Genomic DNA, 20,718 nt, shown 5'->3' on the forward strand with positions numbered 1-20,718 from the left:
CTGGGAAACACGGCATATAAGTACTCATTAGGTGTCTCACAATTAATGAATTCAACTTAATGGTTCTGTGAAATCCTGCAGTGAAGAAACTTATTTACTTTTAGATTAACGGTGTTTCATTTTTCAAATGTATTGACCATAAGCCCTCCCCACTCTGCCCCACCAATTCCCATGCATTTAATCTGTCCACATGCTGTGGAACAGATATTAAGCTAAGACATTGGTAGGGTAAATTTTGTATTTGGTGGGGAACCACTGAAAGATCTTACAGCTCACTGCTGTGTCTGCAGAATAGGTATTACGAGGACAAGATTGCAGGTAAGAAATTAAAGCAGCAAATCACTGTGACACTGGTGAGAGAAGGAGGCAGGAATGGAACGGAAAGGGCCTAAAAATATGGCAATTAAAGGATAAAAAAGAGGGAAAAGCTGAGGAGGACTTGCAGGTCCTTTAGCCTGAGGATCAAATGGCTGGTAAGAGATACCCCATGAGGGGAGATGGGGGAGGGGATAGGAGGAAAGAGAAATAGGGTCTTGGGTGAGTTCAGTGCAGACATGTTAAGTTTGTGAAGCTCGTGGACATCCAAGTGGAGCTATCCATTTAGCAAGAAAGGTGAGAGAGGTTTGGGTAGCATACATAAACTTGGAAATTTTCAACATCTATCAATGTATAGAGATCTGGTAAAATCACCAAAAAGGAATATATGGAGACTTTCCCTTTCCTGTTTTCCCAATCTAACTTTAAGTAAATCATGTTTGGAGATTTTGTCTTTTAAGATCTGTGAGTCCCAGGAGTCTCTAAAATATAAAATCTCTCGACAACTTCTCTTGGATGCTCTTTCTTGTCATCCACTCTTAGAATCCCCCAAAGGGGCTGTGTGTGCTGGTACTTGGGACCACAGTAGATAGTAGAATTTGACAAATCTTTTTCTTTTATATTCCCCTTGTTCATTTGCCTTTTGGGAACTTGACCTACAGCTTTATTTTTCTTCCTTTGATTTCCTCTGGAAAAACAGCAGCATTCTGGTTAAATTATGAGAAAAATATTTGCTAGAACAACAAACATTTAAATTGACTTTGGAGATGTTTCACTATATTTCTAACAGGTTCTATAAATAGATCATATAAATGTGGATAGATTAATTCAATAAAGTGACAATTAGCTGATAGAAGAAACAAATGTATAAAATCATATTGGAAACAATTAAAATAATGTAGTGTAAAAGCGATTTTTGTTATTTTGGTTTTTCTTTACATTTTTAAACTAAGTGTTGAACAAATGAGTTTCAGTCCAGTAAACTAAAAAACACTGCCTTTTATGAGCAAAATGTGGGGGTTTGCAATATTAGCTCTAAGAGATACGAATTTTAAAGTTATTTTGAGCTGGACAAAATAATAACCTCTTAAATCTGTTTTCAAGTTTTTAATGGGTTATGGAATATATATATATTTTTTAATTTATTTTTATGGAATATATTTTTGAAGTAGGGTAGGTATTATTTTTTTACAGATTTGAAAACAAAAAATCAGAGAAGGAATTATTTAAGACCACACAGCTGGTTTATAGCAAAATCCAGACAAACTTATATATACAACCTAGAAATCTATACTGTGCTGTGCATTTCTTTAATAATTCTCATTACAAAAAAAAAAAAAAACTCTACTACACTCAGAAAAAATTCTCGGCTCTACTTATAGCTCTTTCTGAAACAATATTTGATATAACTAAATTCTCATTTAATCAAAGCTGTATCTCCAGAACTGCTGCAAGGGAGCTTAAAGGAATAAGAAAAGGTAATTATAAACACAAGCACACATAGCATATATACAGATATGTGTGTCATACTATACTTATATCTATCTATCCATCCATCCATCCATCCATCTCAATAAGCAGATAGCACTAAAAAGGCAACCTAATATGGTTTATTAGAATTGTTTTTAGTGAAATAGCTTGTATAAAGTTTAATTTAAATGGGTTCTTCACAGTTTTACCTGTATTTCAAGCCTCTGATACAACATATTTCAGTTAAAATTTCTTACCCTTAAAGGGGAAACAAAGGAAACAAGAAAACTATTAGCTTTCTATTAAGTCATTAACAAATTATTTTGCTTAGAGAATTTGGAAAAATGACAAATTTATTTACAACTCTATTCTTTTAAATGTACTATTATTGCTTATTATTAGTAGAGTAGTATCAAAATCTCAGTCTTGTAAGATTTAAAGGGCACTAGCATCAGATATATTCTGTGGATGTGGGACTAAAGAACAATTTTTCCTCTAATTTTTAAATCTTCTCTGAACTAGGGCTTTGAAAGAACATATGCAAAGACGTGATGTGAAACAGTATAGAACAGCCTGGGGAAGCATCATGTACAGTAAATAGGGTAGTAACTACAGCCAAGCCTAAAGAAGTATTGGAGGATCTACAATGATGAGGACTTTGGTCTATAGGAAATTGGGAGTCTCTAAGGATGTTTAGCCATGTAGTTACAGAATCAGATCTGATTTATATATAAGACACCTAGACAGTAAGATGGCTAGACTGACAGAAGAGATGAGAGTCGGATTTATGGCAGCTATTCAGAATGCCTATTTTGCTGGTTTCTGACATCCAGTTAGCACAATGCTTAGCATGTGATTATGAATTATTTGATTATGCAATACTCTGAATATTTGATTATGCAATATTCACATATGTGAGTGAACAGTCTATGGAGCTAATGTGGTCCTTACACAGCAGTGATGAGAGAGAGAAGGGGAAAGGAAGTAAGATGAATGAACAACACTTACTAATGTGATGGGAAGGCCAAGGGGAAAAGGTGGAGGTAGAATTCTGGGTTCCTAGCCTGAGAAATTAGAGAGCAGATAATGACAGTAACTAAATCAGAGAGGGCAAAAAGAGCACTTTTGGGATAAGATAAATAGGTTTGGCATTGGATCTGATAATTATATGGATATCGTGGGACACTCAGGTGATGTTCAGAAGTAGCCAGAAACAGAGTTATGGAAAGCAGTAGTGTATTTAAAGCTGAAGATAAATTTGAGACTCATTCTATAAGAGATAAATAGTGCCCTAGCCCTGGATCAGATTATGGGCAGATATGTGAACGGTTAACTATGATATCACAGTAAAGGTATGAAAAAGACACAAACAACTCCACTTTGACAAGATTCCGCACAGAGGTGACAACATAGCTGGAACAAAGCCATGGAAGACAACAGAAAAGGAAGCCTGGCAAGAACAATATTTCAGGTAGAAGGAACAGCACTAAGTACCAAAAGTAGTAAAGAAAAGATTTCTGAAAAAAAAAAAAAAAAAAAAAAGAAAAGATTTCTGTTTAAGAGTAAGTTAGTTAAATATGGCTGAATTATTGGATGAGTTCGGAAGTCATAAGAAAATGAAGCTGGAGGGGTAGACTGGGGTCAGATTATAAAATGAATGGCTTTCGTAAGATTAGATGTGGATTTTAAGCTGTAGGCAATGGGAAACCAGCTAATCCCAGCTAAGATATTTAAGAACGGAAACAGTTTTTAAAAATGTTTTTAAAAAGTTTTATTATTATTTAAGCAATCTCTATACCCAACGTAGGGCTTGAACTCATAACCCTGAGATCAAGAGTCACATGTTCTTCTGACCTGAGCCAGCCTGGTGCCCCTTTAAGGCTTTTAAAATGATATGTATTTCAAAACAAAAAAGAATGCTTTTGCAGAAATAGAGTACTAGGAAAAGAAGACAAAGTTGCTGCAATGTTCTAAGTGAGAGATACTGACGAGGGCCCTAAAACAAGGCCCTGGTAGAAGATACAGTTTCTGGAGAGAGTTTCAAAGTAGAAGGGTTAGAATGTGGTAACTGACAGGTTACTACTTTGGTGTCATCACTAATAAATAAAGGTTTTTTTCTGAGGGAGTGAGAGATAAATCATTTCTTTTGGTCTGTGAGAGTCTGAGGCTGAAGTGGCACATGGTTAGACTCCTTCTTCAGGAATGAAGCACTCATCCCCCAGCTACCAGGAATGTTGGACACTGAAAGCTCTCACCAGAGTTCCTCTCTAGGAACTGGCAATGGGAACACTGGAAAGGAAGACTGGTGTGCCCAAGGTCATGTTCCCTCCTTGGGGGCAGGCTACCTGTGAGAAGGGCCACCCCATACTTCCAGAGTTCCCGTGGGTTCAGCTGAAATGAGTCTGCAATTACACTTCAGCTTGACTTCTTACTCTGCCGAATTCTGCTTCCTTCACACAGTTACAGATATTGACCCTGAAAGCGCTCAGCAGTAAGCCTCCTGATTATAATCTGAGGGCCCACTCCCTGGGGAACTAAACCTATGACAGGTATTTGGAGATCATTTGGGTAATGCTGCCCAGAAAGCACCTACATCCGATTCTGGAGATGACAAGACTAGGTGAGAATTTTGGGGAACTAAACTGGCACACGGAAGAGTGCTGAAACCACAGGAACAGGCAAGACCACAATGACAAATAAGTTGACTGCAGAACTGATTCTTACAGAATTCTGATGCTTAAAGGGTGGGTAGAGGAGTCATTAAAAGAGAGAAAAAAAGATAAAGTCACTGCGACAGGGAAACCAGAAGAGAGTACCATCTTGAAACCAAGGAGGGGCAAATTTTATGAACAAGATGGTCACAATGCCAAATGTGACAGAAATCAAGTAGAAAGGAAAAGAGGCATTCAATGAATCTGGCATTACAAGCTCACTGGTGCTGTGTGCTGGTGCATACAACTTAAGGATGAACAGGCAGTGATACAGAGAAAACATAAGGTATAGACTTACTCTTCAAGAGTGCAGTGGTGAAGGAAAGAGATAGGGAGAGCTTGACAAACTGGCACAGTCATGGAATAACATTTTTCTCCCCAGGATGAAGGAGAACCAAGATGCTTAGGGTGGGTGAATAAAGACCAATGGAGAAAGAAAATTAAAAATACACTAGCTAAGAAGTGGCTCAACAGAGGAAAGTTCCAGAGAAGACTGTTCCTGAAGTACATGTAAATGAGTTATCCTTCAAAGAAATAAAAGTATACCTCCTTTAGGATGAAAGGAAAAGCAGGTAAGGACAAAGAAAATAAGGCAGACCAGTGATGATTGTTAAGGTAGCCACTAGCTATGCATGGTTATTGAACACTTACTGAAATGGTAGCTACATTTAGTATGAACTGAGATGTACTTACGTACACCAGACTTCCAACACTTAGTTAAAAACAAGAATATAACGTGTCATACATTAATAATTTCTCTAGTTATTATTTTGAAATAGTATTTTGAATATACTAGGTTAAAAAAATGTTAAAATTTTTACTTTTTTTTTTTTTTTTTTTTTTTTACAATGTGGCTACTAGAAAAATTAAAACTATGTAAGTGACTTGCATTATACTTCTACTGCAAGGCATAGCCGATCAAGTGATGTTACTTACTGTGGGAATGCAAATCTTGCTTAAGGGGTTTCCATCCAAGAGATACGATCCATTAAATGTCACATATTCATCATAATACTGAGGTGCTTGAGGAATAACACTACACAACAATTTGCGCTTTTCTTCAATTTTTTTCCGAATGTGCAAGTATTCGAAATACGGATTTGCTCTCTCTGAACTGTATGGCTGAATCTCATCCAGTTTCAGAGAATCTACAATGGCTGCCAGAGACTGCTGAGTTTTCTCTTTTGCTTGTAGTAAAGAGGGGCTCGCTTGCACAGGCTGAGGCACACGTGACACCTTCCTTTTCCGCGGGTGGTGAATCTGAGGGTCATCTTCTTCAGTCAGTCTTATTCTTCCTCTAGGAGATGAAGATTCATTGTCTTTTTCCGACAACAGTGTACAGCTAGCAAGAATCTGCTTGCTTTGATTTGCCACTGTATTTGCTTTGTTTCTAGTCATCCTTTGAGGGATTTGGTTCTCAGTTTTATCATCTTCAGCATTTTCTTCTAATTCTACTTTACCTAATTGACCATATTTATGCATCTCTGGTTGAGCTGATTGTTGTAAATGGTTTTCCAGACTTGATAAAGTGCTTTGCTGGGATTCTTCATCTTCAATGGAAAGCAAACACTTTTCCCCTTCAGAGCAATGTTTTGGATTATCTTGTTCATTTAGGATTCCTTTTGGCATCCCTGTACTCATTTCACATAAATCAGAATCACATTTATCATTCAAATGAGTTAAGACCAAGCTCTCCAGTCTGTTTTCTTTTTCATGTGGAATAACCTGAATATCAGAAGAGCTATTTTCAACCTCATGGCCACTGGAAGACTTATACATTAGTTTGCTAAATGTATACTGTATATTTAACTGGGAAGAGGCATCATTTCCACTAAAGTCTTTTTCTGATGGCAATACAGGCAAAGTACTAGCTTTTTCAAAATTTGGTGATGCTTCTTGAACAGTGTTTTCCGAGTACACTGGGACAAAGGCATCTGTTTTTTGAACATCTGTTAGGACAAAAGTATTTTCCATCTCTTTTGTAGATTCATTATCAGTATCTAAAACAGAATTGATAATTTGAACTGCATTTTTCTGTTGAAAAATACCTGGCTCTTGATTGGCAACATATGACATAGACATAGGTTTAGAAACAGATTCAGCATCTGAAAGTGATTGGCTATGAAAAGAGCAAGGTTGTTGTGAAGGCAGAAAGGACATTGGGTCCTGAGCACAAGAGTTTCCTGGCAGTTCTGTCTGGTGCAGGGATAAAAAGTCAGTGTTCTGTTCTTTCAATATTTTGTTTTCAGAATTACAAAAGCCCTGAACAGAAGAATCTTGATCAGGAGTACTAGAATTTGGGCAGATCAAATCATTGGTGCTTAATGATTCCAGTTTGTCAACGGATACCTCCCATGATTTATTTTGGATCACACCAACCTGATTAGATGGCTCTAAATGCACAGGATTGTCCATTAAAGTGCCCAATGGAGCAGTACTCTTGATAACATTTAGATCAGCTGAAATATATTTGCTGTTTACAGATCTAGTTGGAGAGGCTGCAAAACTGGAATGTATGTTGGACACATTTGAAAGTTCTCTTTCAGGCACATTTGAGGACACCTCAGGTTTGGGAGAAGGACAAATCTCTCTTGGCACAGCTAAGCCACCTTGACTGCTTTCTTCTGATATGGTTTGGAATTGTTTTGTATGTTCACAAATGACAGATGGCATGCTACATCTTCGAACTTCTACAGTTGGTCTTCCCTCATTTATAACTAATTTAACATCTTCTACAGAAGATGATCGGAGATGGGATGTTGGAAGTCTGCTTGTATATGGTGGTTTAATCCGTTCTGGCAGTTCAGCCAAGCTATCTAATTCCCTTTCATGAAGGGCAGGAGATTTGGCAACTGGCAAAAAAGGTGACTGGGAAAAGGACATTTGGGAATCTGAACCCTCTAACATAAAGTCAGAGTCATACTCAACTGGAGGCCTGGGGGTCGTCACTGTGGTATGGCAGGAATCTTCTGAGCTAGCAACTGAAATCATGGATACGGATCTGGAGCTGAGACCTGGCTTTTCACTTTCGGATCTAGGAGATCTGCTTAAGTTATTATCTGAAACAAAAGATGACTTCCCTAAATTTGTTATATTTTTGGCATCAACAGATTGTGATCTGTTACTTACAGCATCTTTAGATTGTTTCTCCTTGGTGTAAGTTTCAGTCAATTCTGAACTCTTTGACCTAGTAAGTTCTTTATTTTTGGACTCAGCTAGTGCATGCTTTGTTTTTTCTTTATCTTTTACTTTAAGTTCTAAACAATTACGATTTCTCAACCGTTCCTTTTCTTTTTGCTTAATTTTTTCCTTATGTTTTTTGTGCCACTGCTCTATTTCTAAGTCTTTAAGGCTTAGCATTCGTTCAAAACTTGTTTGCATTAAATCATCATTCACTAATCTCTTTTCTTTAGGTCGAGTATCTTTTGATGCTGGTGATGACTTAAGTTTAGGCTTATCTACTTCAGATTTTAGTTTGAGTAAACTATTTAGTTGAATTTTATCCTTATGCTTGTCTCGTTCTTTGTATCTGTCTATATCTTTATCTTTTTTATCTTTTTCTTTTCCATCCGGGGTTTTCAAAGGTTCATCTTTTGTTTTTTCTTTAAGGGATAAAGTTTTCTCATGTTGTGCTTTGCAACTGTCTGTTGTACTTGACTTCTTCTCTTCCTGGAAGTGTTTGGGATTAGTTACATTTATGCCTTCTTTATCTCTAGATTTTTCCTTTTTATCTACTTCCCTGTCTTTTTCTTTATTTTTACTTTTTTCTGACTTAGTGTAGTCACTACTGTCTGCTGCTTTGTTTTTTTTTTCTATCAAGTGCTTTTCTTTGCTTTCTGCTAGATGCCTGTCTTTTTCAGGTTTTTCTTTGTCATGTTTTCTATCCATCTTTTCTCTACTTTTCTCTCTATCGTCATTTTTTTTAACAGTGGTGATGTTTTTTAGCTTCTCACTTTCTTTATGGCACCTCTCTGTGTGATGTGAATACAGCTTGTCTTTTATTTTGTCAACACAGTCACTAAGATCTAACTTATCTTTCTCTGACTTATGCTCATGTTTGATCTTCTTCTCTTTTTCAGAATTTTTTCTTTCAGTCTTCTCAAAATCCTTTTCTTTAGTTTGAAATCGCCTCTCAGATTTTTCCTTACTTTCTTTTATATACTTTTCCTGTTTTTCCATCTCTATTTCCTTTTCCATTGAGTGTAATCCTATAGATTCTTCACTGGCATTTGTTCCTAAAGAACCACATTCTGTTTCTTTTTCTATGGGTATATTTTCTCTTTCTTCTTTTAAATCTTTTATTTTTTCTTCCCTGAAAGATTTCTCACTTTCCTTTTTAATCTTCTCTCGTTCTTCTTTAAAATTCCTCTCTTTTGAAACATGTTTTTCCTTGGTTGATTTATCATCTTTTATGCTTTTTTCCAACTTTGATTTTTTTTCTAATGTTAGGGACTCATGTTCCATGTTTAAAAACAGATCTTCAGTCTCATCACTTTTAAAAAAATTCTCTTTCCAAAATTCTCTATCAAATTCTACACTCCGCTGCAGCTCTTTAGCACTATCTCTATTTTTGTATTTTTCCTTTTCACCTTCAATTTCTTTTTTATGCTTTTCTTTTTCCCTCTCTTTATGTTTCAATTTATGCTTTTTTAATGTTTTACCCTCTTTATCCATTTTCTTCAGCGTACAATCTGAATTTTCAAATGTTGGACTATGATCTTCATCCTTTACTTTGGCATTTGACTTTTCACCAAATTCTAAGTGGAACTCTTTCTGATGTTTACTTTTTTCTTTATGCTTACAAGATTTTACACTTGAACTTTCTGGCAAGAATTCAGATTCTGTATTATCATACCGAACAAGATCAGGCTGTAATGACATTTCAGAACTTCCTGGTGATAAACATGTTTTAGTATGTTCCTGTTTTAGTGGTGTTGACTGCTTTTCACTTAGTCCACAAGAATGTTTAGGAGATTTACCAGTGGAGATATGAAATAAATGTAACGAAGTATCATCTTTTGGGCTAAAAGATTTTCTAAAATTCCCCTCCTCTCTGGTCTTTTCTGAGCAATCTAGTGCAGTATTAATGGTCAAGTTTGTTACTCTGGTATTTTCTTTCCCCTCTTTTTCTTGCTTCAGCTCTTGGTTCTCTTTATTTTTGTTCTGGTTCTTCAATTTTCTTTTGACTTTACCCTTCTGTTTGTGTTCATTTGAAATTCCATATTCTTTTTTGGTTTGTGTATCAGAATTTGATGTTTCAGGGACAGAACATGGAGCAGAAACCTTTTTATTTTGAAGAATTTCTTCATCTGAACTTTCTGAACTTGAATACAAAACTCTAGACGGCTTTTGTTTTTTACTTTTAAATGACTTAGGATAGAAAGCTTTCTCCGGTTTTGTAAATAAACTATTCTTTTCTACTTCAGCTTCATTCTCTTTTCGTAGCTCCTTTCTAAGAATATGTCTATCATCAATCATTTTATTTATTTCTTCATCATCGTCATCTTTGAACTCATATTCATCAAGAGCAGATGGAAGAGGTGCTTTACTGGGAATTATCTGTTTACTTTCACAGATGAGAGAGTCTTTCTCTGTCTCAGAGTCAATATTTTCATCAACACTGGAAGGATTTACAGACCGAGCCTCTTCAGAATCTAGAAGAAGAAGAGAAAATCTGTTGTTGGTCAAGAGAAACTGTCAGGAAAATAAGGCTGAGAGAAAAATATAGCATATAAAGTAACTATTTCAATTCAGAAAGAAAGTTTCAGTATCATATGTGAATAATGCAATAAAACTATTTATGAACTCTACTACAGTATTTTGGAAAACCTTTATACAGAATCTGCTTCATAATGAGATCCCTTGACACTTCTAAAAGCATATAGTATAATGAATTCAGAATTCATATATCAAAGATACAGGACATATACATTATACATATATCTATCTATCTATCTAGTGACACATTGGCTGGATACTATTATACAAAATTTTATATACTGTACTTTTTAAAAAAGATTTTTATTTATTCATGAGAGAGAGAGAGAGACAGACAGACAGATGCAGAGGGAGAAGCAGGCTCCATGCAGGGAGCCCCATATGGGACTTGATCCCTGGGACCATGGGATCATGACCTGAGCCAAAGGCAGATACTCAACTGCAGAGCCACCCAGGCATCCCGATGTACATTTTTTTTTTTTTTCTGGACAAAGAATACTGAAGTAAGATTCACTGATGCAAAAATGACTAAGAACCACTAACTTATAGGGTTTAATTAAGTAAATATCACATAATGTCTTATATATTTAAGAATTTTTAAAAAAGAGTTTATTTATCCATGAGAGGTACACAGAGAGAGGCAGAGATATAGGCAGAGGGAGAAGCAGACTCCCCATGGGGAGCCTGCTGCGGAACTCAAACCCAGGACCCCGGGATCATGATCTGAGCCAAAGGCAGACGTTCAACCACTGAGCCACCCAGGAACCCCCGTTTCAGAATTTTTTATGAATAAAATCATAAGTGGTCAAGTGATCCTCATAAAGTAGAAACTTATATAAAGGTGAATGGTTTCACTTACACAAGACACATAACTGGTAAAAAAAAAAAAATTAAGGAAATGCATCTCCCAATTACATAATCAAGATTATAAAAGATAAACTGAATAAATATGTATTTGAAAGAAGCTCCTATGCTCCTTAATTTTCTTGTCTATAATTTAGATTTGACATTAATACGGACTCTAAGACAATGGGGGAGATAATGAGCTCAACTTCTACACATTTTTAAGTACATTAAAATTAATTTTAAGTACATGAAAGTTTAAGTGCATCCAAGTTGTATAAATGCAGTCAAAACATTACTAGATTCTATTTCATTGTATCTTTTTAAAATATTTTTATTTTTTAAAAGATTTTATTTATTTATTCATGAGAGACAGAGAAAGAGAGAAAGAGAGAGAGAGAGAGACACACACACACAGGCAGAGGGAGAAGCAGGCTCCATGCAAGGAGCCCGACGTGGGACTTGATCCTGGGACTTCAGGATCACGCCCTGGGCCAAAGGCAGGCACCAAACCGCTGAACCACCCAGGGATCCCCTAAAAAATTTTATTGTTAAGTTATCTCTTACCTAACTTGCACTCACATTTCTGAGATCAAGAGTTACATGCTCCACTGACTGAGCTAGCCAGGCACCCCTTATGTCATTTTTAAGAAAAAGATTTTTCTTCTTCCTAGGTTGGCATCTTTTTTTAGCTGAAATGTATCTTGTATACATTGGGCTTTAATCTGAAAAGAAAACCTGGGCTTCTAACTAAAAGCAATGAAAACTGAGGCCTCTGACAAGGAGGAAACACCAACCTCAGTATAAAAATGGTAAGTTTGCTAAGTACTTACTAAAATTGTTTATTAGAATTGTAAATTTAATACATTAAACTTCCTCTAACTAAAGTGATCTAGCCCCCAAATATTCTCACATAAAAATCCAAATTCCAGAAGCATTTTGGGGTGTAAGACACTGGGCACTGCATAGGAGCCCTGGAGAGATCACAATCTTATTTTTAAAGAGGATTATTCTGATGAGTGAAATGGTTATACTGATAGATGGTATAAAAAGGAACATTTTTAGAATTATAGATGTTGCAAATGCTCCCCATTCCCAGCCATCAATATTGCAATATATAGTATCAAACTACAGAACTTTATGTTGCAAAAAGGAACATCTATTTTGGGAGCACTGTTTATTTTGATCTTTGATTGACTACAAGAATATGTACTTATAAAAAAAAAGAATATGTACTTATATAACAGGTGTTATTTTCTATTGTTAATGCTTTATTTATAATTTGTTCTTCAGAACTTATCTCTATGTGTACTTTTCAAGGATTTTTTATGGTTTATAGCTATTCTATTATATTGTCTCATTAGATGATTACTTTTATTAGAAATTAGGAATGATTTTTTTTCTTTGATATACCCCACAAAACCTCAGTTCTACACTGAGATTAAGTCTTCAATAAATATTTATTCTGCTCCACCAGGCTCATAGTGTTAGGTGTGTAGGGGGTGACAAGATCAAAAGACAGTCTTGCCTCTTTAACAGTTGCACAACTTGTTGGTTGCTAAAAAGGTAATAGGTACTAGGTCGAAAGGGTGCACTTGGGAAACAGTCTGGTTAGGAAAACTAGAGAAGGAAAGCAGGATTCTCAAATAAGTGGCACTGAAGCTGAGGCATGAAAGATGTACAGGGATTCAGGGCATAGAAGTAACTATGACATACACAGATCCAATCACAGCATGCATACCATTTTACATATGGCCTTTTCCCATTGAACAGATCACATTTTCTACTGAAATTAAATCATTACTATTTTTAAAGCCTCATATTACATTGAGTTAATTTGTAATCATTTAAACTGATTCTTCTACTGAAGGGACATTCAGGTTGCTTCTAATTTAATATTCTAGATATCTAATAATGTGGAAAAAATTTTTGTATACGTTACTTGAAAATCAATTTGTGTATGAAAAAAGAAATGAAAAATGTATCGAAAAAGTATCTATAGTACTAAACTTTTGCTGGAGGAATTATGGGAGATTTTTATCCTCAAACTTTTCTGTATTTTCCAAATTCCTAGCAAAACAGATTATTTTTATCATCAGAAAAAAAAGTTTTTTTTTTAAGATTTTATTTGAGAGAGAGTGAACAAGCAGAGAACAGGAGTGGAGTTGGGGGGAGACAGAGGAGAAGCAGACTCCCCACTGAGCAGGGAGCCCAACGTGGGGCATGATCCTGAGACTCCAGGATCAAAACCTGAGCTGAAGGCAGCCATTTAAACCAACTGAGTCAACCCAGGGACCCTGGAAAAATATATTTTTTTAAAGTTCACTAATAGGCGGGCAACCTGGGTGGCTCAGTTAGTTAAGTGTCCAGCTCTTGATCTCAGCTCAGGTCTTGATCTCTGGGTTCTGAGTTTAAGCCATGTGTTGGGGGCTCCTTGCTGGGTGTGGAGCCTACCAAATATGTATCTAAAAAGTTCATTAATAGGTATAAAATAGTGTCACTGTTTTTTTTTTTTTATTCATGTGGCTCATTTTGCCATGTGTTTGTATTTACTGTTTAATGTCACTTCATAATTTCTTCAGCCTATTTTCTCCTGGTCTTTTTTTGTCTAGGTATATTACTACATTTCTTAAATTACACCACACATATAATCTCACGTATGTTTCACTTTTTAAAAAAAAAATTAAATTTATTTATTTATTCATGAGAGACACAGAAAGAGAGGCAGAGACACAGGCAGAGGGAGAAGCAGGCTCCCTGCGGGGAACCTGATGCAGGACTCAATCCCAGGACCCTGGGATCACACCCTGAGCTGAAGGCAGAGAGGCTCAACTGCTGAGCCCCCCAGGCATCCCTATGTTTCACTTATCATACTGCTTATCTTGAATATATACATTCAAGGTTAAATGCAAATTCCAAGGAAATTACACAAATATGTGTACCCTGAGAGATTAAGGTCTATCATTTATTTGTGTTCCTGATTCATCAACTGAAGGTAATTAAGCAATACTCTCCAATGCAAATATACTTTTCCTATGGATCTTTTTCAAAGATGACTTTTTTAAAAGGGGAAAAAAGTGAAGTTTTAAAGTGAGAAAGTTAGCTTGACACTAATTAATGTCCATGATGAGAATGTGGAATTAGTCCAGTGAAGGACTGTAACCTGGCTGTGGTCAATGAGTTGCACGTGCCTACTGGGCTTGCTCTACTGCCGGTGGTTCTCAGCAGCTGGTGGCAATAACCCTGTGTTGCTCTCATGAAGCTGGTGAGTCTGATCTCAGCACAGGTACGTACTATACCTCCATGACATCATTTCAATTGCAGAACAGGCTGGAAATCTCTCTTCTTCCCTAATCTCTTCTTCTTCCCTAAGTAAGGTTTAGACCTTTTGATTTACTTTAACAGGAACATAGAGCTGGTCCTGCAATTATAGTGTGATAGTAACTTAAAAAAAATATGTTTTGCCTTTCTTAGGAGAGGACTGCTTACAGTGAGAAAATCACCTCAGCTCTCCAAATCCTCAAATTCTAGTAGTCAAAATGGCATGCCTATAATTATACTGTTAGTTTTCCTTTTGTTCCAATCTTTTGGTCTTCAATTATCTAGGTAAGCAATAAATCTGAATTTGTATTTAAATCATTTATCAAATTATTTCTGACAAAAAGTGCCTTTAAAAAAATCTTAATGTTTGGGGCACCTGGGTGGCTCAGCTGGTTAAGTGTCTGGTTCTTGATTTCGGCCCAGATCATGATCTTGGGGTTCTGAGATCAAGTCCTGTGTTGGGCTCCATGCTGAGCATGAAAGCCTGCTTAAGATTCTCTCCCTCTACCCCTCCCCTGCTCATGCACATGCTATTTTTTTTTTTTAAAGATTTTATTTATTCACGAGAGAGAGAGAGAGAGGCAGAGACATAGGCAGAGAGAGAAGCAGGCTCCATGCAGGGAGCCAGATATGGGACTCAATACTGGGACTCCAGGATCATGCCCTAGGCCGAAGGGAGACGCTCAACCACTGAGCCATCCAGGCATCCCCCATATACTCTCTAAATTAAAAAAAAATAAAAATTAATGTTTTTTATTTCAAACAATTTTATTTGGGAAACTAGGAAAGAAAAAGAAATACAAAGGTTAAGCAACCATTCAAATATTAAACTTTTCATTAAAACATTTTTCTTTTCCATAAAAAATGCTAATAAAAGATTAGTTGGTTAAAAACACTTCAATACATTTGAAATTTACTCTTGTACTTCTTAAGGCACTTTTAGATATTTGCAGCAAATATTAGTGACACCTTACACAATAGTTAAATGTTATTTGAGGTCATTATCTTTAGGCTTGACTTTTTTCCTACTGAGGCTACCATACATTTCCATCTTTTCTTGTATTCAAAAGGGGTGGCAGCCAAACAGAGCACATGTGACCAATTCAGGGAGATGATAATATATAAAGTAAATCCCTCTTTCAAAATCTTTCCAAAACAACCAGTGTGCATTTGACAAACCAATTACATCTCACAAGCCTAATAAATTCAGGAGAGAGGCTGCGCCTTTAAAATGGTTTGAATTATATTTACTTTTAGAAAACATATAATTATTCTAATGGATGATGATGATACAAAACTATATACACCATGACCCTAAACTTGAACTTATAGTGAAGTCCAGGTCTCTGCTTTTCCTCTGAGATTCAGATGTCTAACTTGGACACTCTTTGACTCCTTTTAATCATCCTAACTCAAAATTGAGGACATTCAACTCCCTTCTTTCTTTTCCACAGCTGTTTCCTCTTGCTGCTTGAAAGCCACTATTTCCCACTTCTGTAGCATATCAATTAACACATTTACTCCAACTGAAAACCTCAGAGCCATTCTTAACATTCTCAATTCCACAACTTCCAGAATTAACTGTTCAAAGTTTTAATCTCTGGACTATCTCTTAAAATCCATGTTCTCTCTATTCCCATTACCACTGTCCCATCTCAGGTTCTCATCATTTCTTGCCTAGATCAGTTATCACCTTAACTAAAATGTGGCCAGCATTATAGAACAGATTATGTCTCTCTTCATCTGATGGCTTCCTATCTACAACAAAATAAAAATACAAAGATGATGGTATGAGACTTTTCAAAATCAGGAACACTATCTCTCCTACTACCATTTATTCATAACAGCAATTATTATTCCTATTTAAGAGACATGTAAACAGAGTCTGACCCAGTTAAGTAGCTTGTCCAAGGCTACCTACCTCACCCTGAGGAAATGTAGCCCAGGATGCTTTTGTCTGACTTAACAGTATTTTCTACATTGTCTCCCACCTCTCATTTCTTCTTGCTATTTGCATTGGTGATACCAGTATTTTACTCACTCTTCCCCAAATTTACATGCATATTTTATGTGGATTCTGATCAGTTTCTTTTTATTATTTCCCAACTACTTAACTAGAAGATATTTTAGATTAGAGGTCAGGGGGAGGAGCACTTCAAGAATTTATATATAGGAAGGACTTGGGGTAGTCACTTGTTATAGGGAAGATGTGAGCAGGGGACATCTTGAGGCTATGTTTGCATTGGTATTTATGGAGATTACATGTTTATTTGGAATGGTTTCGGAGGAGATACATTTAACTTCTCATTTATCCTTTGGGAACATCACTTCCAAAAGGTGTGCATTTTATCTGTTATTCTCATCACTGGGATATGGGAGGTTAAAGATTGCCTGTTCCTCAAAAAAAGGCAAGGGGCAAAGGGAAGGCTATCTACTCCACTATATCCTCAATGCATTCCACCTATTCTAAATGAGTGCTTAAATACATGCATACACGTGTGCACGTACACACAAGATTCAGCTTACTATAAACCTACAATAATATATGACTTTATTTTTTAACAGCATCTGCCTAAATCTGTAGCATCCAGAGAATGAAAAACTTCTATTTTGTATTTGTGGGATGGAGCATGGTGGGGATGACAGTGTGCTTACTGAGGAAAAAAAAAATGGCCTATTTAAGGAATTTGAGAGTCCTTTGTAGGACGGTAAACTTCAGTGAGGTAGCTGTAATTTTCTGCTTGTTTTCTGTATTATTCAACAAATACTTTAAACATAAATTCATGACTAAGACCTGGGGACTTTCATAATAACATATAGTGAGTGCTTAATAAATGTAGATAAATATGCAAATAGGGCATTTCAGAATCACATTAAGAAATCAAGTGGGGCTACATATGGTAGAAGGGGAGGACTGTAGAAAGGGATATAAACACGAAACATAAACTTATTCACTCAACAAGTTTGTATAGTACCCAGGTGGCAAATGATGTTGCCACTGATACTATCTGGGTAATTTTTTTTTCCCCCAGTTATTTTATTTTTCATGAGATAGAAAAAGAGGCAGAGACAAAGGCAGAGGGAGAAGTAGGCTCCCTGTGGGGAGCCCAATGTGGGACTTGATCCCAAGACCCCAGGATCACGACCTGAGCCAAAGGCAGATGCTCAACCACTGAGTCACCTAGGTGCTCCTATCTGGGTAATTCATTGCTGATCCAGGTCTCCTTTAAACTCAGCAATTTGAAGAGGTGGCAAACATTTCATCCACATGCTGTTAGTTCCCGTATCACCTGCCATGTGGAGCACAGCTCTTTTGTTTGCTTTGTGCCACCTTCAACATTCAATATATATCTTGCACTTTCACACATTATGGACTAACATGCCTGTTTTCCTATATTGACCTCATGCTCTTATTTATCAGCTACTAAGCTTTTTTATTTAGCCAGAAATTTACTTTTAACCAATGGCACCATTTTTATAGTGTTCATACAGTTATTTGAATATACAGTGTTTTGTATTTATCAGGGAAACTGGACACAGTTTTAAGACGGAAACTGAATAGGTGTAATAATAGTAAATCTTTAGCCCCCTTCAGAAACTCAATGAAGGGCTCAGCGGTTTAGCGCCACCTTCAGCCCAGGGCGGGATCCTGGAGACCCGGGATGGAGTCCCATGTCGGGCTCTCTGCATGGAGCCTGCTTCTCCCTCTGCCTGTCTCTGCCTCTCTCACTATGTCTCTCATGAATAAATAAAATCTTAAAAAAAAATAGAAGCTCAATGAAGAATGTTCAATTGTGAAGAACAGGAAAATTAGAGACCCATATGAAACACAAATATATGTACAGTAGTTGATATTATGAAAAGTAATGAAAATAAGGTTTTAAAATTATGGGCAAAATCAGCATGTAAAGTATTTTAATAATTTATACGAAGATTTTATGCCAATATCGATAGAAATTAGTTTCAAAAAAAGCCTAATGTTCACCTCAGTCTTGATGAAAATTAGGAAAATTGATCAGAACCATTAAAATAATCCGCTCAGGGACGCCTAGGTGGCTCAGCAGTTGAGCATCTGCCTTCAGCTCAGGGCGTGATCCCAGGATCCGGGATTGAGTCCCGCATAAGACTCCCTATGGGGAGTCTGCTTCTCCTCTGCCTGTGTCTCTGTCTCTGTGTCTCTCATGAATAAATAAATATTAAAAAAAAAAAAAATCTGCTCAACCTCACCAAAATTTCTTTGTAATAGCCACAAGCAACCTTTTTTTTTTTTTTTTTTTTTTAAAGATTTTACTTATTTATTCATGAGAGACAGAGAGAGGCAGAGAGGCAGAGACACTGGGAGAGGGGAGAAGCAGGGTCCCTGTGGGGAGCCCAATGCAGAACTCAATCCCTAGGACCCTGGGATCACACTCTGAGCCACCCAGGCATCCTACAACTTTTCCTTCTCAATGTTAAAGTCACTGTAGATAAATTAAGAAAATGTGAAATTGAGGCAAGATAATATTTGGAAAAGTAATTTTCCTTAGATGAAATCACGGAGATGCAATAAGCAAAACCTGGACTTTTGGAAAATTTACCAGCAAATGATCAAGGTATTTCAACCAACAATTGCAAGAACATAAGAATGCAAGGGAGAGATCTATAGATTGAAAGATACTTGGACATATCAACCAATATGAAATCAATGGACTTTATTTGGATTCTGACTTTGAGAAAGTTAAGGAAAAAAATCTTTTGATTTTATGAGACAATCAGAACTTGGAACAATAACTGGGTATGTATGTATTTATTTATAAAAGATTTCATTTATTTATTCATGAGAGACAGAGAGAGAGGCAGAGACACAGGCAGAGAGAGAAGCAGGCTTCCCTCAAGGAGCCCGATATGGGACTCAATCCCGGATCCCGGGATCATGCTTTGAGGTGAGGGCAGATGCTCAACCACTGAGCCACCCAGGCATCACAATAACTGGATATTTAATAGTAATAACATTTCATTAGTTTAGATATAATAATGATATTATTGTTATGTTTCAAGTAAAAAAAATTCTATTCTTTTATAGATACTGAAACATTTCCAGTGAAATGACTTCAAAATGATGGGGTATGGAAGAATGGAGAGAGGCAAAACAAGATTAGCCACAAGGTGGAAATAAGTAAAACTGGGTCATAAATACATATGAGTTCATAATACTGTCCCTTCTACTTCTGCATATATTTGAATAATTTGATAATAAAAATAAAATCACTAATTTTACAATTACTGTAATCTGTTTAAAAATGGTTTTTAAAAATGAATACATTATGCAATATACAGAATAAAATAAAAAACCCTACACATATATACTATATTTAAGGAGGTTTTAAAAATTTTTTTTTCTTAATTTTTTGAGTGCAGAATCAGGTAACATGTAAGCACATTTTCAGGAATATGTTATATATATGAAATGTAAACTTTCTTTAAAGATTTTAAATTAATGAATGGTAGACTATGGCAAAAACCAAAAAACACCAGCAATTTTATTTCATTTCAGAACCCTTTGTGGCTAACAGAAGGTGCCACATTCAAACATAATGAACAGGAATTTAGTCATGGTACACTTTGTAACAGTTATCATTAAGTTAAATAAATATATACTAAACTCATATTGTAGTTTTAGGCTGATATCAGGACCATCAGACTCTGAACTTTTCACACCCAGTGACAAACAGCATGATACAATGGAAAAGTACATAGGTTCTGTCATTAGTTCTAGGTTCAAATCTTTGCTCTGCCATTTAACAGTCAGTCATCTATCATTAGGGATTAACTCACAGGGCTATTTGTGAGTAGTATATGTAAGTTCATGTAAGTACATGAACTTACATAACGTGCTTAGTATTATCCAGGTATATACCATGCATGTGATACACAGTAATCCAGTGCTTAGATAAAAAGAGAAAAATGTATTGTTAAATAAAAAGCACTTAAGTAAAATGTACATTTAACATGCCAAATTCAAAAGAGCACATGTTAACTTAAAAAGCCAAAACTGAATCCCATAACTTTTTGTATTTGTTTAATTTAGTATCAGAAAATTGAAGACAAAAAGATTCAAGCTGACTCCAGGAACTTATTTCACTTATTACAGGGTTACAATGGAAGCAAGTAGTTCTTCAGAATGAGGGCAATGGAAACCACTTGTCTTTCAAGTAAAAAAATGGACATATGCAGACAAAGACTTCCTGGGGTAAGGAGGAGAGGCAGTGAGGAGAAACAAGAAATAGATCGAACCAAGAACAATTTTCTTGTATTAATGTCTGGTGGAATTTATATTTTTAAACATCAGAATACTAGTCAT

At 36.1% G+C, this 20,718-nt stretch overlaps 1 protein-coding gene across 7 annotated transcripts in view; it reads right to left on the reverse strand.

The window, feature by feature from the left end:
* The window catches only part of ANKRD12 (ankyrin repeat domain 12), a 124,532-nt gene that overhangs the window by 13,825 nt on the left and 89,989 nt on the right, over positions 1–20,718 (reverse strand). For all 7 annotated transcript variants that reach the window (XM_077899976.1, XM_077899972.1, XM_077899974.1 and 4 more), the window contains one exon: positions 5,433–10,150. In XM_077899976.1, the coding sequence (XP_077756102.1) occupies positions 5,433–10,150 (4,718 nt within the window). The remainder of the gene's footprint in view (positions 1–5,432; positions 10,151–20,718) is intronic.

The sequence above is a fragment of the Canis aureus genome, chromosome 6, assembly GCF_053574225.1.
Source record: "Canis aureus isolate CA01 chromosome 6, VMU_Caureus_v.1.0, whole genome shotgun sequence".
NCBI classification, from domain to species: Eukaryota; Metazoa; Chordata; class Mammalia; order Carnivora; family Canidae; genus Canis; species Canis aureus.